The sequence below is a fragment of the Varanus komodoensis genome, unplaced genomic scaffold (assembly GCF_004798865.1).
Source record: "Varanus komodoensis strain SLA01 unplaced genomic scaffold, ASM479886v1 scaffold6_2, whole genome shotgun sequence".
Classification (NCBI taxonomy): Eukaryota; Metazoa; Chordata; class Lepidosauria; order Squamata; family Varanidae; genus Varanus; species Varanus komodoensis.
In genome coordinates this window covers 7,160,203-7,184,281 of record NW_025336346.1, presented here as the reverse complement: position 1 = coordinate 7,184,281, position 24,079 = coordinate 7,160,203, and the positions used below count along the sequence as shown (strand labels likewise).

General features: G+C 45.7%; 1 protein-coding gene across 1 annotated transcript in view; it reads right to left on the bottom strand.

Moving 5' to 3' along the window:
- STAB1 (stabilin 1) overlaps positions 1-24,079 on the bottom strand; it is a 115,030-nt gene that overhangs the window by 41,975 nt on the left and 48,976 nt on the right. Inside the window, exons 22-40 of the mRNA XM_044451507.1 lie at positions 23,761-23,872; positions 23,084-23,267; positions 22,283-22,376; positions 20,777-20,935; positions 17,296-17,391; positions 16,304-16,399; positions 14,211-14,258; positions 13,325-13,455; positions 11,571-11,682; positions 10,560-10,637; positions 10,219-10,320; positions 9,611-9,718; positions 8,139-8,270; positions 7,733-7,861; positions 5,499-5,555; positions 5,024-5,119; positions 2,916-3,111; positions 2,287-2,385; positions 204-249 (exon numbers count right to left, since the gene is read on the bottom strand). Of these exons, the coding sequence (XP_044307442.1) occupies positions 204-249; positions 2,287-2,385; positions 2,916-3,111; positions 5,024-5,119; positions 5,499-5,555; positions 7,733-7,861; positions 8,139-8,270; positions 9,611-9,718; positions 10,219-10,320; positions 10,560-10,637; positions 11,571-11,682; positions 13,325-13,455; positions 14,211-14,258; positions 16,304-16,399; positions 17,296-17,391; positions 20,777-20,935; positions 22,283-22,376; positions 23,084-23,267; positions 23,761-23,872 (2,075 nt within the window). The remainder of the gene's footprint in view (positions 1-203; positions 250-2,286; positions 2,386-2,915; positions 3,112-5,023; positions 5,120-5,498; positions 5,556-7,732; positions 7,862-8,138; positions 8,271-9,610; positions 9,719-10,218; positions 10,321-10,559; positions 10,638-11,570; positions 11,683-13,324; positions 13,456-14,210; positions 14,259-16,303; positions 16,400-17,295; positions 17,392-20,776; positions 20,936-22,282; positions 22,377-23,083; positions 23,268-23,760; positions 23,873-24,079) is intronic.

The following is a 24,079-nucleotide window of genomic DNA, read 5'->3' as shown; positions in this document are numbered from 1 at the left end:
CTGGCAGTTCAACCTGCCTAGCTCTCCAGCATCACTGGGTCTCCATCGCACTGATGAGCCTAAGGATGCACAATTTGCAGCCAAGTAATCTGGCCTGCTGCCCCATTCCTTTTGCCCAGGTATGTGTCATTAATGTGCTGAAGGTAAATATACATACAGCGTCAAATACGTGTTAAGCTCTGTGCTGGAAGGGTTGTACTTACTTGGCTTTCTCATGACAAGTGCCGTTGCAGAGATCCTTTTTAATTTCTGCAAAAGAGCATGTTGTTGGAACATCATTTTCTCATCAAGCAATAAAAGTCAGTCTCAGACAAGGTCTGGCCTTCTGCAAACTAGCAATTAGAAAGGCACCTGGGTCTAAGCATTATGTCAATCACCACATTTCACCCAGGTGAATCTAAGGGCTTCTCTATAGGGGGCATTTTATTGTGTGCTTATGATCCTCACATATGCGGGGCCTTTTCACCACCCCCCAGGGCCTTTTGCAGCTTCTTTTCATAGCGAGGAAAGTCTGATATTTTCCTAGATGCAGCCATTATTTGCTACGCAGGGGTCATGTATTCTTACAATCCTACTCCATGGCACAGCACCACTCCAAGTTGCATAAAAGAACATAAAAAAAGGAAGAGAGGAAACCCCCAGGGAGCAAGTCTTGTGTGAAGGACATGCTAATCCTCCTGCAACGAAAAGGGATGCAGCAGCCCTGATAAAGCACCAAGTTATATGCCTCATGGAAAGGAGCACTAGGCCTACAGGGCAGCTCTCCCCAACTTGGCACCCTCTAGATGCTTTGGGCTGCATCCGCAAGCATCCCTAACCATTGGCCCTGAGGGCTGCTGCTGCTGTGAACTGTAGCTCAAAGCATTTGGAAGGCAAGCTGGTTGCAGAAGGCTACTTGGCATAGCCTGCCAACATTCAGAAAGCAAGAAGACCATAATCATGTCTCAAATTGTCTAATTTCCAATCTCAAACAATAATTTTTAAAATGGGCAGTAAACACAATCCATAGTGGGCAGCAAAACTGCGCTCTGATTTACAGCAGCCCTGCTGCACTGCACCAGAGGCGGCTTCTACAATGTGAGGATCAGGCTGACCAAAGCGGGAGATGTGCTGTTGAGGAAACAACGTGAAAAGTCCCACGGCACACCCAGCTATAAGCAGAGGCGAATGGGCTCACTCAGCCAGTGTCTTCTGAGTGTTCCTAATATACCTGTGTGGCCATGAACAGGGAGACACAAACAGATCCCACAAGAGAGACCAAGGAGAAAGACCTGCACTTAGCTTAAAGCTGGAGCACTCCCGAGGCTTCTGGATGGCTGAACAGGATGTAGCTCTGGGATACCCCAGGAACCCTGGATTAATCTTAGACCTGAGACCATGTGCCTGGCAGCACCTCAGACTGGGGAGTCAGCTAAGGAACTTCAGGGCCTGGTTTCAATGGCCTTACTGGGCAGTGGCAGGGAGATGCTTTCTTTGGCTGTCTGTGTGTCAGTTGTGACGCACACTCTCTCTCTTTCTCCATCTCAGTTCAGCGCCTGCTTTAGAACTGCTTTTGCATTCCTGACATACGAGAGAGAGTGAGAGAAATAATACTGTCTACCAACCCTGATAATTTCCCCTTTAAAAAAGAAAAGAAAATTATTCTGAGCACGTGCTGTTTTGCAGTTAAGGTAATTTATATTAAAGCACTTACCCAGGCTACTAGAGTAAAACCAAGTTTGAATCTGCTGTACTGATGCTCACACTTACCGACTTGGGAATTATAACCACCATTTTGCAGTGGAAAAGGATAATGCATACTTAGAGAAGAAATAATAAAATGAGCATCTGCAACCATTAACTGCCCAGCCAGCTGCAATTAGTAGTTGAAACAAAATATGAAAAGATGCTGCAGTGACCAGTATCCAGCCCAGCCAGGAGCCAATGCTGGACTTGTTTGCTGCTTTCCCCATCATTTCTGGCCCTCTGGATGCTTGTCTGGGGGACCCTAGGCAGTGAAGCCTGGCCTTAGCTGCACCACTGCTTCAGCACTGAGGCTAGTGCCCCAGCAAATGTTTAACTTGTGCCCCCTGCATAGCACTTGTGGCTCTCCTGCTCTGCTTTGTCAATCCAGCTGCCACAAAACTTACACTGGCAGTCTCCCAGAATTTGCCTCATCCCCTTTTAAGATTTTCTCCTTGCAGAGGAAAAGTGTGTGTGTGCGTTAAACGATCAGATCTGGCAAGAGCACGCTTCGTGCCTGCAAGGGCAGTCATGTGCTGGGCACCCGCTCCTCTGCTCACTGACCTTGCTCGCAGAAGGGCCCTTCAAAGCCGGCAGCACATTCACAGCTCCCGTTCCCCAGCAGACCATCGCTGCAGATTGCTTTATTCTGGCAATTGCATTCTGTAGAGAAATACAGAGGGCTAATGTGAAGGGGGCTAACGTGAAGATATGGGGCAGCGTCATGCACTTGCATGACCCACCACTGCCAGTTCAAAGGAAAGCAATTGGAAATGAGTAGAAAGCTGGTTTCCAGGACAGAGCAGGGAAATGGACTTTTCAGAGGAAAGCCCTGCTGAGCTGTCCCATTCTGGAAATTTGCTTTCCTGCTCATTTCCTGCCCAGAATGACAGTATGAAGGACTAGTTCCTGATGCACATGCAGGGGGGCCCCCAGCGCAAGAGAAATGGTGGGAGAGTAGCAGGCTGCATCACGCACTGCCCTTGCGACTTTTCCCACCGATTCCAAGGCAGCACAGTTCTGTTTGCACCGTCTCTTTCCAAGGGCACTTTCACATTGGAGTCTAGAAGCCACCTGTGGGCCAAGGCATGTGAGCAATTCCTAAGATCCCATCCGGCGATTTTCCGCTCTAAGTCATCCTTCATCCCCCGGGGTGGCACAGAGCTGCACCTTGCCCCTCCAGCAATACTCACCCAGGGAGCAGTTGGTGCTGTACCGTCCAGGCTGGCACATTTCACAGGCCGTGCCGTGGAAGCCTTCTCGGCATCGGCACTCCCCGCTGCCATCAGTGCCATCCTGGCACTCCCCATTGCCGGAACACCAGCTGCCCGGCTTCCCCGGGCACATCTCGCACATATGGCCATAGTAACCCGGGCAGCAGAGAGAGACCTTGGGAGATGAACAGATGGGAGTTAGACTCTCAAAATGAGGACAATGCAAAAGCAGCCACATGCTTTACAATTAATTTTTAAAATTGCATTCAAACAGTTTCAGCAGGGCCTGATGATTTTGACTGATTACTTGTATACAATGCAATTATGGTTCCACCAAAATAGCATCACATTGTTTGGCTACTCTAACAGGACATCAGCATCCAAGAGTGTGCACATGTGTATATATATATATGTGTGTGTGTGTGTGTGTGTGTGTGTGTACAAGCATATGAGAATGAGGGAGAGGAAGAGTGTGTTGGCAAGTTCCTGTGTCTAGCGCTAATAGCAATACAAAGAAAAAGGCATGGCACTGGGTTTCTGGAGAACTAGCAGCTCTTCTCCACAAGGCTGTTAAGTAGCGATAACTCTACTGTCCCTATCCTATAGATATAGTATAGTGAAATAGGTCAAATGCACAAACACACACGAATGCTCCTTCATGATTAAGTGCTGCCTTCCCTTGCTTTAAAATTATGTTGAAAGGGCTCATTAGACACCAAGCAAAACTGGAAAGCCACGACATTATCCATAGATCCCACAAATAATGGCGGGTAGAGAATGAGGCGTGCACAAGAAATGCCTCATGTAGAAACAACCTTAATCTCTGGCCCAGTGAAAATTCCACAGGCCTGCGATGACTGGCCCGAACAGACCACCCCTACGCAAACAAGTGGGCTCGTCCAGAACAGGCGTGCAGGCGGGTTCTCACCCGCAGTGACCTCATTCCACACAATGCAAGCACAAATAAAAACAGTAGCACAGAAATGCAAACAGCAGGAGGCGGAAATCAACTGCCGCAGCTGGGCGAGCCTCTAACATCCTGCTTGGTTTCCAGAGCACTGCCTCTGCCAAGGCCTGCAGAGGGCCCTTGCGTCTTATTCTGGGAAGACGCACCTGCCGAGGGATGAAGGTGGAAGCAAGAGCGCCTTTTTCTCTGCTGCTGGCCCTGGCTCTGGAATGCACTACCTAGGCAGGTCACGTGGTGCCTACGCTGCTATAGTTTCGGTAGTAGGCTATGATTTCCATTTTCCAGGCTATTTATTTAGTTTTGAAATTTTGTTCATTTTGATTTAGTATTTTAGTCTCGGTGGCATGGTTTTAACCCTTATACTTAATGTTCATTTGAGCTCTGTATTTTGAGCTGTGTTTACTCATTCACTCAGTTTATTTGTATTTTTGGTGTGGTGGTGCTGATGTTTTAAAGTGAATGGTGCCTAGAAATATTTGTTTTCTGAGGCACTAACTGATAAATAAATAAATAGAGTGGACCCTGAACCCTTCCAGTCCATCTGCAATGGAGGACAATGTAGCTTGGAATGGGACTCCTGGTTTCTACACAGTTTAAATGGATAGACTCCACGTACCTGTTCCTTCACCACGCAACTCTGATGAAAGGAAAGGAGCACATTGTACCAGGCACAATGAAATGAGACTGAACTTTACACAAGGAGTGGAATAGAATGGTTTCCTATCAGGATGTCAAACAGAATCATAGAATAGTAGAGCTGGAGGGGGCCAAGAAGGACATTGGGACCAGCCCCCTGCTAGAGCAGGACACCAAGTTATGCCATCCCACTCAGAAGGCTGTCCAGTTTCATCCTGAATGTGGGAGAGTGCACCACCTCTCTAGGCAACTGGTTCCACTGTCATATTGCTTTGACAGTGAGGAAACCTTTCCTGATTTCTAGCCTGAACCTTGGTTGTCACAACTTGAACTGATTGTTACATGTCCTACTGTCTGGGATGAGCGAGATCTTGTCCTTCCTCATTGTGACAGCCTTTGAGGTATTGTAGAGTGCTATCATATCCTCTCTCAGTCTTCTCTTCTCAAGGCTGCACATGTTTATAGTCCCATGACACTTGCTTACCAAGGAAACTTTGACGCACGTGAGATAGCAGCCAACCAGTCTCTGCTTTCCAGACCTGTATGTGCAATGACGACTGCTCCCTTTCTCTGGTGTTTTCTGCCAGTTAGAAACAAACAAAAAAACAAGCATTATACCCAATTAGATCCTAAGCTCCCACTCCAAGCAGACAACATTCAGGTGTAATCCAGAAACAATTCTTATTCTTAGCCTGTGAGCAGCTTCTATATAAGCACACTATCAGGCCAAAGGACCTCGGAGCTTCAGAAGGTCAGGGCAAGAGGTAGCTTCTTGTTAAAGCTTGGAGACAGTTTTCTGATGAGGTGTCTCCTTTGTGCACTTTAGATCTTGAAGATGTGGGGAGAGGAGTTCTTTCCTTTGTGAAATAGTACTGCAGTTTTTAAAGCAAGTACTGGAAAAATGAAGCAATATGTTCTGGTTCCAATTACCTTGGAAAGAGGAAGCAGACAAGATTTACCTCCAGTACTGATCCTTTTGGGCACCTGAGCTTTCTTCCACACTTCATGCATCTTCCCTAGGATACGGGGTAGGGGGTGGAATCAAAGCAATGCATGTTTCAGAGAATGTTAAATATTCAGTGTTAAATACAGGAATGTGGTATGGTCAGCAGATCATAACCGTACACCAGCTACTCACTATTTTCCCAAAACTGCTAAGACAGAGTTTGTGCTGAATAGCACAACTAACAATGCTTTTAAAGAAGAAACTGCTCCAGTCTGCAGGCCCCTGTTATCCTTCCTGTATTAATCTCCCACGCCTTGTTAATATTCTTCCATGCAGTCCACCAAAGGTCTTTACTCTAACTGGATTCAGTCTTGTCTTTGGCATCCATGCTTACAGCAATCTATAGATCCCTAGAATTTGAGCTTTACACAATTCTTAGTCAGAAACCAGAAGTGCTTTGGCAACTTAGCATGCTCTACACCAGGGGTCTCCAACTCAACTTCCCTGGGGGCCGCTGGAAGTAGAGTCTGGGCGAGGCTGGGCCGCATCAAGCGGTGGTGGGGGGCCGCTCATCCGCGAGGCTCCCGGAGGCCGGCGCTTGAAGGCCGCAGGGCCCCTCCCCCGCGCCCCGCCTGGCCCGGCGCGCAGCTTCGAGGGGACATTGCGCCCAGGGCAACGACTCACGCAAGTGCGTGTGAGAAAAACACGCGGGCCGCACTATCGCTACACTTTGATATCAAGTGGAGGCCACAAACTATCGTCCCGCGGGCCGCAATTGGCCCGTGGGCCGTGAGCTTGAGACCCCTGCTCTACACTTTAGATAAATAAAACATTTTGGAGGCCTAGAGCCTAGTCATTCAGTGATATTTGCAAGATCTTAACAAAACGCTTCATGGAAACCACTGTCCGGAGATGACCAAATATTAAAATTCCCAGGAATGTGGTTGGGTTTTTTCCCCTTTAGTTCTGTTCTATGCATTGCACTGATCTGGATTAGAGTAAGGATTCAGGTACAGGCAGATGTCTTTGACAAATTGAGTCATCTCCCAGTTAAGCAGTTAAGGAAGGACTTATGAGGCAGGGTCTCAAAGGGTTTAGAAGACCACACTCCAGTGGAATGTATACCAGAGCAGGTGTGGCAGCGTCACATTCAGCGCTTTGGACTGGGACTCAGGAGACCTGGGCTCGAGTCCCCACCTGGCACGAGTAGCATGGGAAGCAGCCTGGCACTGTCAGCCCATCTAGCCCAAGCGACTGGCCGTGGCCGTGCAGGGTGTGTTCCCCGCCTTACCTGAAGAAGCCTGGGCTGAGCTTCTGCATGCAAAGCATGTGCTGCACCACAGTGTGATGGCCACAAAGCTCCCTGGGAGCCTTTGGGCCAGTCACTGACTCTCCGCTTGACCTACCTCCCAGGGCGGCTGTGAGGATAGTATTAGAGAGGAGGAAGGCCAGGTCCCCACCTCCGCCTCCTTGGAGGGAAAAAACTGGGATACAAATAAAATAAATCATCCCCCCCCCCCCAGCCTCTCACAGAGGGGTTCTTTGTACTGCCCCTTCATTGAAAAGCAATTCCATTCTACTGAATTCAAGATCACTACAACTTCAAAGGATTCAGACCACTCTCTTCAGCACTTGGCACCTGGCTTCTAATTTACAGGAAATGGGCGGCAGGCAGTATGCTGTAGGCCAGGGTGTGCAGCTTGAGGCTCACTAGATGTTTGGGCCTATAATTCCCATGATCCATCACCCCTGGCTATGCTGACTAGGTCTGATGGGAATTGTAGGCCAAAACACCAGGAGGGCCACAAGCTGCCCATCACTGCTGTAGGCTGATATGCAGGGCTTTTGATTTCTGGTCCTGGTTCCTGATTTTATATAGTAGAAATGTAAAGTGGACATGATGGGCCAGACTGGAGACTTCAGAAACATCAGACAAGGGTATTCTTTTTCCTCCTCCCCTGAACTGGCCCAGTGGCTGCAAATATTGCTTGTGAATACAAAGGGTAAAGAGCCCTGATTGCTCTTTTGGTTCAGTAAAGGCAGTATCAACCTGATGGCATGACTGTCAGCTCTAGAAGACACCCCATGTGCAGGCTTAAGTATGTTCAGAGACAAAAGTCTAATAGGAATAACTAGTTATCCTGTGGTTTTTTAAAACACCCAATATGTTCAGAAGTATAAATGACAGCTATGTCTAATTAATTCTACAGTAACCAAAGAAGAAATGGGGCATCTCAAACACTTCACCTTTTCAACTGTTGTGATATTGGCAGTGCAGCGATTTTTCTGGATTTGTAGAACTTGGGAAACCCCAATCAACATCCCATTTCTTGTTTCAACAACTGGACCTTCCAAAAGGACTTTGTTTACGTAGGTCTGCAATAGGAAGGAATGGTAAGAAGCTAGAACTAGTTGCAGAAAAGCACAGTAACTCTACCAGTAGTTCTTATCGGAAACAGTCAGGGAAGACATAGAAGGAGGATGTGCTCATGTTATTCTGCCAGCATTAGAAAACTTCAGAGAGGAGAAAAAATCCTTCCTACATAGTCATTCATACCCCATGCGATTTTCCTGCAGGCTGCCAACATAGCAACCCCCTCCTTGTTTAAGTACACAGTGCAGATTTGGGACCTATCCTGAAACTCAACCTTACCTGATTGGTATCCTTATAAAACATCAGCCAGTAGGAAAATCCTAACATTGTGCTTCTGTGAACTCCATTTTTCAGGTCTTCGGGGAAGAATTTATCTCCAGGTACAACATGGTACAATACTGTGTCCTTATCCTAGGAAGCAATGACCAACAGATACAAAGCATTTGGTCATTTCTATAAAAAGTCACAAAATGAATGAGAGGATAGTCAGAGATGCAGGAACATAGCAGACACCACCTTGGTAAGCACTGATTTTGTTTGACAGCGAGCCTACATCTAAATACATTTAACTAACACAGTAACTAAGTTCCTTTGCTTGTTCAATTGCATCTTTATTAAATTTGAGAGCCATTCTACATGAGGCTATCAATCATTATATCTAGCCTTGGTTTTGTCACAGAATCAAGAGACAAGCTCTACAAAAACAGTTTTCCCCTTCCTGTTTTTCTGCTATGTCACCTGTAGTTGAGGGGAGTTATGGGGAAGGGACTCAAATTCACAAGGAGAAGCAGCCTTTCTCCCATTCTAAATTATATCCCATTTTCCCTATTCTAAATATTTTTTAAAGGAATGTGCTCAGAAGAAACCCCCCCAAAATTAATCTGGAGGATCACAACAGCAACTAAAGAGCATGGAAATATGAGGATCATGAGTGGACAATAAATGTCTCATGTAGAAAGGTTCTTAAATTGTTTTTAAACAGAGTGTAGGAGGAGTTGCAGCCTCAACCAAATCCCTCTCACCACAACAACAACCACAGGCAAAAAGTAATCATTCCCACGCAACAGGTTGTGGAACATAGGCAGAAGAACAGCACACTGTCCATCCACTCTACTGAGAACTCTTGAAGGACGGATTTGAACCCACTTTCATCCCCACCCACTGGACCATACTGATATTGATAGCATGATGAAAATTACCAGAGCCCTCCTCAAACTATCAGATTAGTCAAATGAGGTAGTAACTGATCCCACTATTAAAATAGCTTGGAAGAATTTCAGCAATCTGTTCCGTAACTTGCGCAGATGCTTTTACCCATATTGCATATTACCCATAAGTTGCAACTGCCTTACCTGTTAAAAAATATAAATAGAGGAAAGAGCTATCCTACATTCTAGAATGTCATATCTGATGACCTCTCCTTTGCATTTTTCATTGCCAACCTGATCTAAGAAGCCACAGTGAACTGTATACTAGAACTGTATACACATACACTAGAAAACTCCAGTTTAAAATTCATTTGATGCAGCATGCCTTCCATGCAGGGACTTTGCAGTGTGGAAAGGAAAGCATGACTTCCAAAAGATTGAATTTTTAAAATCTGATCCACCAATCCAACCTGTGACTCAGCAGTACAATCTTATAAATGTCTATTCAAAGGTAAGTCCTACTGAGTCCAACAGAACTTCCTACCAGGTAAACAAGTATAGCAGATTAAACATACGTATATTTAACAAGGATAAAGATCTTACCAGTTGTGTAATATTAGATGCTTTGCAATATTTCTCGACTGAACTATTTCTTGGTACAAAAATAGTGTATTTTTTTGCTGATTCGATGTCTCCAATCAACTCGTATTGCTGAAATTTCAGAGTAACACAATGAGCAAGCAAATATGCAATTTTTACTGACCACAATAAGCAAAAGTAAAATCAGGAGAAAAACACACACACAGGTCTGCCAGTTATACATTTGGAAACAAAGTTTCAAGACTAATTCATTCAGGCTGGAAGGTATCCATCTTTTATACCGTTGCAGCCATCACAGTATAAGTCAATGGAATTATCACTTAACAATGTTCTACTGTTCCCATGAATAAGAATCCACACATATTTTGCAGATATTAGTTTCCTAAGACTACAAGTGATGGGTTTATGAACAAATTCTAGCTATTAGTTCCTAGCATCTGTTTGAATACACTATCTCAACTGCTTTGTATTCTCTTCCAAAAGGCAGTTTTAGTCATTTACTAAACCTCTATACACTTACTAGTGACCTCAGTCCAGGTGGAGTTACACAGTAATGCATGGGTCCAAATATGAAGAGCAATGTTTAAATACCATTCAGCTGAGGGACTTACCTCTAGCAGGTCTTTGAACTGGCTGAAGGAGGGTGTTGCATTAAGTTGCTGCTGCAGACCTGGCAGAGTTGGCGGGACATTGCCTGATGCTGGTAGCAAAACCTGAACACAGGGGAAACAGGGAAGTGAGGCCAGGCTGTTACCCTGGTTTGTGTCATTGGAAATCTTTTGGTTAAGCACTAGGGTTTAGTGAAGCCTGAAACCCAAGAATTGTCTTCGTTAAAAAAGAAACAGGTTCCTCTCTGCAGCTCAGTATCATACTGAAATATTTCTGCACAATCCTCACAAATCTTAACCAAACCAGAAAGATGAAGACATCCAGGGTAATCTCATGAACGTACCTTATCAATGATATAAATTGTGCTGTTGATAGCAGGAATGTCACCGACTACAATGCTCGCATTCTGAATGGTCACAACCTGAAAGATGAATAGAATGAAACATGATAATCACAACAATGTTTCAGTAGAAGCACTTCTCAGATGACATCACATGACTCCCTACTGCCTTAACTCTATTAAACAAATGCCTATTCAATGTCAGGACAGTTTTTCTGGCTAGACAAGTGTTTTATCCAATTATTGTGGGGCTTGGTAGTATCCTTGCAGAAATGCAGAGAATTCTTCTTTTTCCTAGCTGATTTTCCAGTTCTGATAGCAGAGGTCCACTTATTCTTGTTACCAAGCAATAACTAAGACAAAGAGCAAAAACATATCTGTAATCCAGGGACGGGCAGCCTACAATCCTCAGAAACTCTTGCCACAGGCAATTGCGACTTAGGCTTATGAAATGTCTAGTCCAAAAAAACTGGAGGAGACCGGCTTGCTTGGCTCAACTCTTGGCCATAGACGACCAGGGTTGGGGGATTCCAGGTGCCTGTATCAAACCTCGAAACCGGGCATTCTGCTATTCAAGAGCATGAGTCCAGGATGGGCAGGTCTTCCTATTGCAGTGTGAGTCTGTCTGGTACGTGGTTGCTCCCATCTCATTGTGGGAACTGGACTGAGGTGTGCCATTGGAAAGGAAGAGGGGTCCAACTAACAATGGGCTTCATGGCTTTGACCATCTAACCTAGCCAGCATAGCAAGGGCGAAAGACAATCAGGACTGCTGCCGAGCCACAGCCCTGAATCGGAGGAAGGCATTTCACGTATCAGAGGGATTCATGTGTATATTAGATCTTTGCTGCATTCTTTCCTTCCTAGTATACTTTTCTAGGTTAACAGTATCGTGGACTACATATTTCTTATATAAATATATGTAAAACATGGAGTGCCATTTTGGAGGTTATCCTTCACTTAAGTTAAAACAAATAAGATATTGATTAATTATGATTAATTTAAAAGGTCTCACCCCACTGCTGTTACTTATCCTCCACCTGGTCTGCGGGTTGAGGGTGGACAGTTCTTGTCCAACATATGCCTTGAGTTGCTCAGTCATGAAAGAACCTTGGAGGATGTGTGCTCTGTGATAAGATAAGAACATTATTACCTGCACAGGTACTGGCCAGGAGAAACATTTCAGTGAGACTGGATTGCCTTGGCTGCTTATATGGATTATTTTAGCACACAAGCTTAGCCTCTTAAATGTTTTTCCAATTATATTACAGATCATCTCTTTCCCTCTAATCCAGACCCTGAAGTCCCAAATTCTCTCATGATTTCCTCAATGAATGAATCTGCTTCTCCATCAGGCAGTGAGAGATCATACTCTTAAGGGTAAACTAGACTGGCTTTCCCTGTGATAAACTCAGCTGCACACTGTATTCCCTGCTTGAATAACCTATTTCTTGCAATGAACTTGCAGTACGGATGGCACGCATGTGCGTGTGACACAGGGGCATGCATTCTGCACAGCCAGCCTGCCCAAGGCGCCCTGTCCACTTTTTGTTGCCCTTCAGTAGGGTGGTGGAGAGGAAGCAAACCACGGTGAGCAGCGGGAAAACAGTATATCCGATTGGAATCCTGAGAGAGGGGTGCCTTTAACTGTGCCCTTCCAAGAGATCTCGATGGGAATCACTGTTTCCTCATGATGATTAGCAGCAGAACAGCAGTATCAGTTGGGAGAAGGAAGAGAGTTTATTGTGTTGGCAATCAGCTATCATGCCCTTCCTAAAAGTAACCATCAATTCCATAAAGGAATATACGTTAAAGTTTAAAACATTAAAATAAAGGTATTACAGCAAAAACTGTCTACAGCTAGAGAGTAGAGTTCAGAAGACAGGATTCCCAGCTCATTAACAATACAAATTACATAGTGCATCCAGAACTAACTGGATCTTTCAAGGCAAAGTATATTTTGCTTTGCTGTTCCGAATAGGGTGTAGTTGTCCCGGCCAGTAAGACATCTACACCACAAATACAGCTATTTTTTGGGCTTGGTCTTCTTGGCTGATAGCAACTGTCTATAGTAAATATTTTATAGTTCAACAGAAAATGGTCAAGGCCTTTCTCCACTCCTATGTTACATGGGCAGAATCCAAGTTTCCTTGAGATATTTTGCAGATGCTCAGTATAATCTGCCAACAGGAAAACATTTAACCCAGCTTGTGTGAAAGCAACCCTTAGTTCCTTCTTCACCTGATGGTCACAATAAAGAGACTCTGAGTATGTATATGCATGATATTAACATACAAGGGATTTGATTTACAAAGAGGAATATATCCACAATTACTCTGAAGGTAGACCTCTTTCAGGCATGGCAACAAGCCTCCTTCTCATAGCCCAAGCTTAGTAAAAGAGAACCAGAAAAGCTCACCTTGCAGAGCTTTTGCCAACAAGCACCCCCACCCCCCTGCAAACAGCATGGCAAATCATCATGCCCAGATCTGATTAAGTCTGACTGTAGCAGTAGCAGTATTAACTGGACTCCTTGGGATGAGCAAGGAGATGATTTAACCTTACCTCCTCCACTGATCCTTGATCCTTTGGAACCAGAGAAATGTATGAAAATCCTATTAAAACTGTTCCAAAATCCTTGGAACAGTCAAAGATTTGAAATCAGCATCCCTGTTTGTGGCATTTTCCAACATGTTAGGAGAAAATTAACATACATGAGTGCATGCACGCACAGAGAGATCCTGAGGAGGAAGTAGAAACCAACGATACCTGACTAGAGTTAGCAGCATGTCAGGTTCTAGCCAGAAATCTTTTTCAGCGTCACTCAGGTTTTGGATGGCCGTCTTTAATGGTACCAGGACTGTCACATTGGCTTTCTGCGGGAAGCTGAAGAGGGATTTCTTTTGTTCAAGGAAAGAAAAATGCAGAATGCATTATTGGTAGCCATCTTTGCCAGCTCAGAATACGTGGTTTATCTCACCATCATCACAGCCACCAGCAATGCAGTGATCCAGTCCCAAAGTGGCTGATTTCTCCGAGAACCCAACTATTACAGCTTACTAGCAAAGAGTTAATCGCCTTTAATGTCGCTGTGCAGTTAATGCGCAGGCCCCCAAGGCACAGAAGCTTCTTATGGCACTGAAAGTATGAACTACACAGCAGACTGGGGGGGGGGGGGGCAAATGCCATCAGCAGGGAGTTTCATTCTGCAACTCCACACTCAGAACAGAACAACACTGCAGCCTAAGGTGCTACATAACCACAATATACAGAAGCCTGTTGATCACCCATCAGGAAAGCAGACTTAACAGAAGACTAAGGAAGACATAAGCATCCTGCTTATATTCACCAGTCATCAGTCTTTATTATGCACAAGCTGTAATTCTTGAGAAACCTATGAGCCAGCCCCATTGAACTCAATGGATCGTACTTTTCTGAGCAGATTAATACAGGAGAATGTTGACAGTGCCTTATCTAATCAGCCAGCTTCTTTCTTTTGCACGAAAATTCTTAATGGAATGGTTCCATCAGTGGAACTGTGTGCTCAGCCCCATTCATTTTCAGGTTTTTGGCTATTTCCAATAATTTTCCTTGTACTGAAACAACGAGCAAGCAAGCAAGCAATAACAATGACTTTGAATGCAAAATGTCTCACCTTCACCCATTCATAGAAGGTTAAAAAGTGGTAGTTCCTTGCTAATTCCTTCAAAAAGAGAAGACAAGATGTTATGGATTGATTCATTTAAGAAGTGCAGCATGCAGGAGGACTTAGACAGAAAATGGTAAAGGAAGGGTGTGGACCTTGACATCTCAGCCCAAAAGGGAGCAGTGACAGCATTTGCATGTCGCTGCTCAGTTGGATCAAGATTGCAAATGGGCCCCACCAGCAACCTGATTCCAGCCATGGCTACCCAGGTGCTCAGGCTACAAAGACATTTCTATGCAGAAAGAGATTTGTCAATGCTATTTGTTCAATGACTTTGGTTTGTTTATAAATTTTATCAGTGCTGTTTTGCCTGCAGCATTTCTCATTTCCATTGCTGTTTGTATCTTACTGTCACTTGCCACTTCAAGCAACATTTGGCGGAACGGCAAAAGATGTATTTAAGAAATAGATATATTGCCAAGTTGGGCTCAACAGCTGTCCAGCAATTGTTTGGTCCCAAATTTTGGTATTCAGAAGTAAACTTGCTCTGAAGGAGAAGGCTCCATTGAACAGCCATAGCAAATTGCAGTTGATAGACCTGTCCATGAGTTTTTTATCCATTTATAGTAGTGGCTATCAGCACCATCTCAGGACAGTGAATTCTGTAAAAGGAAGCATTCTTTGCCAGGGGGCTTTCTGAAATCAGCATGCCTTGCATGGAAGATTTCTATAAGCCAGCTCCATTTCAATTTATCTGTAAACTTGACCTTCTGAAATGTTTGCTTTTCAACACTGTTAATAGCCTTAACTATTGAGCAGTATAGAAATAAATAAACAAATAATAATAATAATAATAATAATAAATATGATCTGGACCGATTCCTTAATATCACAGCTGTACACAGTCAGAAATGCCAATGTGTTAGATAGATGAGACAGAGAAAGGTGTGCCATTCTTGTGCCCTGGACACAACAGTGCCACTTCTATACTACAAACTGATCAGTTTTCACACAAGGCTAACTAGTCTAATTCACAAAGCACCATCATTCTGGGAGAAAGCTCTGAAAATGAAACCTCAACTCCTAAATTTCCAGATGAGGCCTAGGGCAGTGTGAAAAAACCAAAAGAATCTTCTTGATTCTAGTTCACTGGCCGGGAGATGGCACCAACTCAAGTGAACTCGAGCAAGCTGGCAACTCATGGGACAACCGAACCAACTTGCAGACATCTGTCTCTAAGATAGCTTGTGATTTGTGATTTTACACACTAAGGAAATGTGTGTAAAATCAACCAGTCTTTGCAAACCAGAACCTGAACAGCATATGGATCTACTGTAATCTGACCACATATATTTTCAGTGTTGATTTTTGCACATTGGCCTATTTTACACCAATTGTGGTAGATCACATGCTTTTTGGGTGCCAGTTTGCTCAGAACAGGCAAAATACTGTGATGTGTGCAAACTGCAGAAATGTGCACAAATCATGTAAATGTGCACCAATTATGGAACTTGTGTGACTTGTGCAAATTTCCTTCACTTAAAAAAATAGAAAAATCAGTTTGTCAGAGATGGAAGTCTGCAGAAAAAGCATTCTTTTGGCCCAATGTCAAGCACTGAATCAGAAGCAGGCAGCAAATCTGTCAATTTCCCAGCATCAGCATATTGCATGCTGCGACAAGGAGCACAGGGAGCACAGCTGGGGTTCTGTCCTTTGACATGGAAGCTCTTGCCAGGATGCTAACTTTCCCTTTCTAAAGTGCTTCTCAGGAAATCTTCTGTAAGATTTTGCTCTTTCATTAGCAGAAAAACAAAGCTAGGAGAGGATATATGAGAGCTGGGGTGTTCTAGCACTCCTGTGCGATGCAGGAACACTAGAATAAGATGCTGATTTCAAGCATCTCGTCCAAAATTCCCTGTGCGAACTGGAAGCAGCGAGCAGGATCTCAGACCTACCTGGAGAGGCCAGAGACTGAACCTGGGCTCTTTTGTACATGGAAGACTATGTCTAGGTATCAGAGCAAAAGCTTCATGCCATGGTCCACCACCAGGCGACATTCATAAAATCAGCTCTCGCAATAGAAAAGCAGAGTGCCTTTTTACCTTGATAACATCACCATAACACAGAGTTCCATCTCCCATGTAGCCTTCAGGACACTGGCAAACCTTCTCCCCAGGGCCACGAGTCTGGCATACAGCCTGTTGGTTTTGGACAAACAAAAGCAAACCTCAGCAGGATAATAATCTAGCAAACTAGGCACAGCTCAAGGATGGTTATGGCTAAGTAATGGCCTATGCCCTGGTCTCCAGCAACAAAGGGTAGGGCTTTAATGACAATAACCATCTTCCATTTTCCAGGAACCTGTCCTGGAGTAGCTGATTTCTCTGTACATAATCAATATGGCATCACCCTGCTTCAAAAGAGCAAAAGATAAGCACAGGAACATAACTTTGTAAGCAGTCCTCCTCTTATCCAGTTCGACAAGCACAGCAGAGCCCATTACCTTATGCATTCAAAGAGGCAGAGAAAGCAGGACATCCCAGTCAGGTGACAACAATATACTTTGAAACACTTGCATGATGAACCCCACTCTTCCCCAGTCAAAAATTGGAGGCAGGGGATTTATTTGGGAATGAAAAGTGAAAGGAGATTTAGAATCTGGTTCTCCTTTTGCATAAACCTGCATTCTCCTTACAGATGAAGATGCAAATACCCATGCAGTTCATCAACATCATGGACCAACATGAGTGAGAATGGAGGTGGATAACACACATACTGAACACTGAAAGTGGCTGGAAAGGCAGTCCACTGTGAACTCACCCAGGTTTCACTGCTGTTTTTGTGTGCTGGTTTCTTTTTGGAGTCCTGCAGTGTTTCACAAGCCTGAAAGACTTGTTTGGCCGTAAGGAAAACTGGGACAAAATTAATGAGTGCCCGTTTAATAAGGAATAATGCCTCTCTCAGTCTACTTGGCTCCCCAGAACTACTGCAGTTCTCTTGAAACACAGACCAGTGTTTTCGATTCAGTACCTAGCACTAAAAGATAATGAGGTTTTTACAAGGAAGCTTTTCCTAAGCAGTTCCCGTTTCTTACCAATTCATGGCAACCGCCGTTGTCAGTCAAGCAAGGATCAATGGGGTCGCAGCTGTAGCCATCACCATCGTAGCCTTGCTTGCACACGCAGCTGCTCTGAAGGGAGTAACAGTAGGAGCAATGGTTACTACTTGATATTAAAATTCCTTCCACAAGTCCCATGCGAATGTCTTATTTTAAAGGACTCTTTTCATAGCCTTTCCCACGTCTCCTCTCCTTGAAAGTTGGAAACAGATGAAAATCTGTTAAGAGGAATACTTGGATCATGCAACACTGAATCTCACAAGGCAAAAGCATGGCTGGAGTGCTCATTTTCATGCAGTTACTCACCCTTGGACACAATTAAATACACAAGCCCTATTCAGGTATGTACCTGCTGGACTGTAGTTATGGGGACATGGGTGTGCATGTGAGCCCTGCCTCCAGCTTCTTGCCAGACTTTCACATGCTGAACATGAAGGCCTGAAGAAGGGTCTGCAAGTGCATTCAGCTGAATGCATTTACAGAGCTCCCATGGGTGTGCCCCCCATCTGATCACAATTTCTGATCCTGGAACTCTGTAAACATGTTCAGCTGAGCCCACTTACAGATCTGTCCTCAGACATTCACACCCAGCATGCAAAGGTTTAATCAGAAGCTGGGTGTGCAAGGAAGCTTAGGTGCACACTCAGGTCTCCATTCCTTGTTTAGCTCTATAGGTGAGCAGATGCATGCCTGGATAGGCTGCAGAAACATGAGGATCTGGTCCTCATTTTCATTAAAATGAACCAGGTTGGTGTTGTGATGAAAGTGCTGGAATGGGGACCTGGGAGATTTGGTCCCCATTCTAGTTCTGACCTGGCCATGATGCTCAGTCTTTGGGAAGTCACTGACTCTCAGACTAACCTACCTCATGGGTTTGTCGTGAGGATAAAATGGAGAGGAGGAGGAGGATTGTGTGGGCCATCTTGGAGTCCAATGAGGAAAGATTTCCTCAGGTTTCAAAGGAGACACCAATGCTGCCGTCTGGTCCAGATTTATTGGATGAATTTCAGTTACTGCGGCCCAATGATGTGGACAAGGTGCTTGGGCGAGTACGTCCAACCACTTGCCTTTTGGACCCTTGCCCGTCTTGGTTAATAAATGATTCCAAGCACGGGATTGGAACCTGGAGGGAGGGTCAGGTGCCTGCCCCTTTAAAGGAGGCGGTAGTCCGACCGGTCCTGAAGAAGGCGTCACTGGATCCAGAGATGGCCACTAATTATAGACCAGTGGCCAACATCCCGTTTCTGGGCAAGGTGTTAGAGCGGGTGGTGGTGGGACAACTCCAAGCACTCTTGGATGAAACTGATTATCTGGACCCATTGCAGTCCGGCTTTAGACCCGGATACGGTACTGAATCTGCCTTGGTCGCCCTGTACGATGACCTGTGCAGGGAGAAGGACAGGGGGAGTGCGTCCCTGTTGGTTCTCCTGGACCTCTCAGCGGCTTTCGATACCATCGACCATGGTATCCTTCTGGATAGGCTTGCGGGATTGGGGGTCGGAGGCACTGCTTTGCAGTGGTTCCGCTCCTATCTCAACGGCCGATTCCAGAAGGTGGTGCTGGGGGACTATGGCTCTGTGCCATGGCAGCTATGCCATGGAGTACCGCAGGGGTCCATTTTGTCCCCTTTGCTGTTCAACATCTACATGAAACCGCTGGGAGAGGTCATCAGGAGGTGTGGGCTGCGGAACCATCAGTACGCTGATGATACCCAGCTCTACCTCTCGTTTTCCACCAATCCAGGTGAGGCAGTGGCTGTACTGAACCGGTGCCTGGCCGAGGTAATGGGCTGGATGAGGGCCAATAAACTGAAGCTCAATCCAGACAAGACGGAGGTCCTGTTGGTTGGCGGATCGGGCTTCGGAGAGGGTGAATTGAACCTTGTCCTGAACGGGGTTGCACTCCCTCTTAGGGACAAGGTCTGCAGCTTGGGAGTGCTCCTCGACCCTGAGCTTTCACTGGAAGCTCAAGTAACAGCAGCGGTGAGGAGCGCTTTCCTCCAGCTTCGGCTGATTTATCAGCTGCGCCCCTACCTGGAGTACGACTGCCTTGCGACAGTGACACATGCACTGGTGACTTCCCGTCTTGACTTCTGTAACGCGCTCTACGTGGGGCTACCCTTGAAGACGGTCCGGATACTTCAATTGGTTCAAAATAGAGCTGCCAGGTTGCTGACGGGGACTGGATGTTATGTTCACAGTTCTCTGTCAGCTTCACTGGCTCCCCATTGAAGTCCGGGCCCAATTCAAGGTGTTGGTGATGACCTATAAAGCCCTAAACGGCTTGGGTCCTGGTTACCTGAAGGAGCGCTTACATCTATATATGCCCAGCCGCCCCCTGAGATCAGCGGGAGAGGCCCTCCTCCGGGAGCCCTCAGTGAAGAAAATTAGGAGGGTGGGTACTCGGAGGAGGGCTTTCTCAGCAGTGGCGCCTAAGTTATGGAATGTGCTCCCCAGAGAGGTCCGCCTGGCGCCATCGTTATTTGTTTTACGGCACCAGGTGAAGACCTTTTTATTCAAGCAGCATTTTAAATGTTAATATTATTGAATTTTTCTGGCCAGGGCGGCTTATTTTATATTGTATATTTGTAATTTATTTTAATGTATATATTTTAAAATGTTATTTAACTTATTTGTTGTAAGCCGCCCCAAGGATTCGGCGAATGGGGCGGCATAAAAATGTTTTAATAAATAAATAAATAAATAAATAAAGATGGGATGTAAATGTAATGTAATGACACCAGAACAACTCTGATTACTTTCAGTTGCACAGAGCAGCCTTCCCTTGACCTCGTACCCTCCAGATGTATTGGACTGCAAGTACCATAAGTCCCAGCTGGAATTGGCCACTGGGAATGATGTGACTTGCAGCTCAACACGTCTCAAAAGCACTAGTTTGGGGAAGCCTGACACAGAGTTCGAAAAAGCAAACTATTATGCTGGCACAGCTTGTGCCACGGCATTTTGGGGGGAGGCAGCAGCTGTGTACCTGCAGCAGTCAATCCTACCAGCAACATGTGGCAGTCAATCCTACCAGCAACATGCCAGGGGCGCGTATGTGAAAGCCTCTGCAGCATGGGAAGCAGCAGGAGCCCAGGGCCGCCACCGAGGGTAGGCCGGCCCCTGGGGTGTGCTCTTCCCCTCAGCATTGCCGCTGCCTCACTCCCCTGCCCCACACTTGCTCTGGCCCAGGCAATGGCGGCGGAGAGGAGCGGGAGAGGCCTCTCCGCCAAGCTCACCAGCTCTTGCCTGCCAAGCAAACAAGCAAGCGAGAGAGCAGCAGCAGCAACAACAAAGAGGACAGTGGGCCGGCCCAGCTGGCAGTAATGGCGGCGAGAAGGCAGGCTAGCTTGGGGGGAGTCCACGGAGAGCGCCTGGCCCCGGGGCCCTTGGAACCTGAGCCCCACGGCCAGCTCCCACAGAGCTTTTTCAGCAGGATGGGGGACTGCTCTCCGTACCTGTCCAGGCCCAATATAGTTGCAGTCAGCATTGGCGTGGCAGCCTCCTCGGGTCTCTGCCGCGCAGTTGTCAATGGCAACACAGGCCTTGCCATCGCCGGTCCAACCCTTGTTGCACTGGCAGGTTGCTGTCCCAGGGCCTGTCCTGGTGCACACGGCCTGGTAAGAAGCAAGTCAGGACGGAATCACATCCCAGAAGAAGTGGAGGGAATTTTGACGTCAGTGGAGAACTGTGCAAATTGCTGGTAAATGCAGTTTTCTACTTAATGCATTCTTAAATGGATTTATTTGATTTATATGTCATTTTCTCCTCCAAAATTGTGCTCAAGGCAGTTAGCAGTAATTAGACCACAATTAAAAAGTACAACTTTAACTTTTCCTTTGCTAATGAGGGCTAGGGCTGAAGTGTTGCAGTGCTGAGCAAAAGGGGTGTCTAAACCCCCTCCCGCAGCACCATGACCCTGAACCAGATTGTTCTCCTGAAGCTAATATAATCAGAAGAGCAGAAAATAAGCAAGCAGAGTTGCCCGATTCTGGCATAACACCAGCTCAGAGGACATAAAATAGGTTCAAAGCAGGCCCAGGTGTGAGCCTTGCCTCCAGCACTCCTGCAGTGAGCAAGGAGGTCTGAAAGGGTCTCCTGTTCTCATTCAGGAACCCCCTGGACAATTATGAACCCTGATCAAGCAAGACCGCAACTCCATAAGGAGCTTTACTTACATTCAGGTGAATGTGAGCAGAACCCCCTTCAGATCTTGCTGCTCCATCAAGATCAGGAATTTAAAAAAAAAAAACAAGGAGCAGAGGTTGAGAACAGGAAGGCCTGGCCCCTGATGTACGTTTATGTACCCTATTCAGGCATAATTTGTATCCCGAACTTTCCTCCGCATGATGGTACAAGGCACAGAAAATAAGAGGCATCCTACAAAATGTGTTCCCAGATCATGGTTTCAAGGGAATTTCCCACCCTTAGCAGTAATGAGGGGTAAAAAGGAGCATTTATAATGGAAAATGGGTGATATAGCATTTTGCAAGCCTTCCGTGAAAAGGCCAGCCTTACTGAGCCCCCAGTTCAAGGCCAAAAGTTCATAGCCATGCTAATTCTCTCTCTCTCTCTCTCTCTCTCTCTCTCTCTCTCTCTCTCTCTCTCTTTCTTTCTTTCTTTCTTTCTTTCTTTCTCTTTGGTAGCTCCCAATCAGCCGGTGTTTTGCTCAAGTTGTTTGTTAAGGGAAAAGGCCAGGCAAAGTGATACAATGCAAAATGCATATTTTGATCCATCTCAGGCTGGCAACATGGTTAACACTACCTCATGGAGTGCAAGGCTGATGAAAAGGAAGACTCAGTCTTGATGAAAGCCAAGAATTATACTGACCCTCAATTCCACGCACTATTGGTTTATTCTAAAGCATCTTTCTCTGATAATGTCCTCAGGAAGTAGCATGTTGTGCGCGCGCGCATGCACACACAAATATAGCCCAGTCATGAACACACGCTTTACCCACATACGTTTTCTGAACATCCTGCCCATTCTGGCTCACTGCAGATATCAATGGGCTTGCAGGAAAATCCATCCCCTTCATACCCATCAAGGCAGATGCACCTAGGAGATAAGCAAAGGGAACTGTTATTTCCCAAAGCAGTTTTTGCTACTGGTAACCCCTTGTCACTCAGTTTGAGCAAATATCACCAGCAATAATGTTTGGAAACCTCTAGGATTCAATAACATTAAGAGACAAATGCTATGCCCCCCTTGATAAAGCCTTATCTGAACTGAAACAACTTTCTTGCCCATGTCGCCATTGAATTAAAGGGACATGCTCCCAGGTAAGTGAGCTGAAGATTTCAGCCTTAACCAACTTGTTCTCATGGGTTCTTCTACTGCATTCCTGACTTTTTCAGCCTTTGCAAAAGTTCTTTTCCAAAGAGAGATGAAAAGGGTGACAGTTTTTAGAGCCCGTGCAGAAAGCTGGTGTGTTCTAGTGTGCCATATGGTGACTTGGAAGGTCCTAGCTTCTAGGCCTCATGAAGCTAACTGGGAGACTTTGGGCTACTCACTGGCTCTCAGCCTAACCCACCTCACAAGGTTGTTGTAAGGATAAAATAATAGGAAGAGGACATGTTTACACCCTGAGACTTCTACGAACTCCTTTTAGGAGAAGCTGTAAAGGTATGAATGATGGAAAGAGTTTTCCCTAGTGGGTGGAAGGAAAGAGGAGATATATATCCTACAGTTCGAACTGGGTTAGGGTCCAAACGCAGATCAACTTCTGTCCACAGAAAGTGCTACCCCAAGGTCAAGAGCACTACCTGGCAGTCGTGTTGATGCTGCAGACTGCATTCACATGGCAGTACAGAGAGGCATCCGGCGGCCCGCAGTTATGGCTGCTCTTGTCACAGAATTCCCCTGAGTATCCGGCTTTACATGTCCGTGGCTGGCACACACCTCTGCTGCCTGGTCTGTTATCACAAATTCCATGGATGCATCCACAGTCTGCAAAAGAAAAAAAAGCATTTGGCTAAACCACAATGATAACACAAACACACAATAGCCTTGTTGACTGTAAGGAAAAATTCCAAAATCCAAAATCTATTTTAGTGTAATACCTGCATTAGGTCAGTCATAGGATCACAACAAAAGTGCAAAGTTTTGACAGTGCCAGGTTTATTCATCAGGCAAGTTGTTATGAAAAGTAGGTCTTTTTCAAGGCAGGGGTGGGTCTGGAAGGAACAGCGGAGCAAGAAGTCCGACCTGGTGCTGAAGTCAGTGTGTCTGCGCATCCAGAGTCCTATGGTCAGGTGTGTGGGGAAAGGAGCAAAGTGGGGGTACCCTAAAGATTACCAAATTGGACTTGGCACAATTTTTGGCTGATCTCATCAGGGTATAAAACTGGCGTGAAAAGCAAAACCACAAAATCCATCACTGTGAGGAGATGGAGAGTTGGTCACCCCTCTGGATGCCATCCTACCGATTCAGAGGCACAGACCTTCATCACAGTTCTTCCCATGCTTGTTCGGGTCTGAGCAGATGTGGCAGGCAATGCCTTTGAAGCCCGGGAAGCAGTGGCACTGGCCATTCCCTTTAATACCACCAGAGCACTGTGGAGGAAAGACAAATCACAACACGTGGATGGAATGCCATGCTGCAAGACCAAACTCCAAAGGGTGTAGCAGAAGGATCCTTGCAGGGGCTTTTCCCAGTCCAGTGAGCTTGACTAGAAAAAAATGCCCCTTGTGACACTTACACAGCTTATTGGATTTTTCCTGATACAAAATGATTTTTGCAGCTACATACAGTGGTACCTC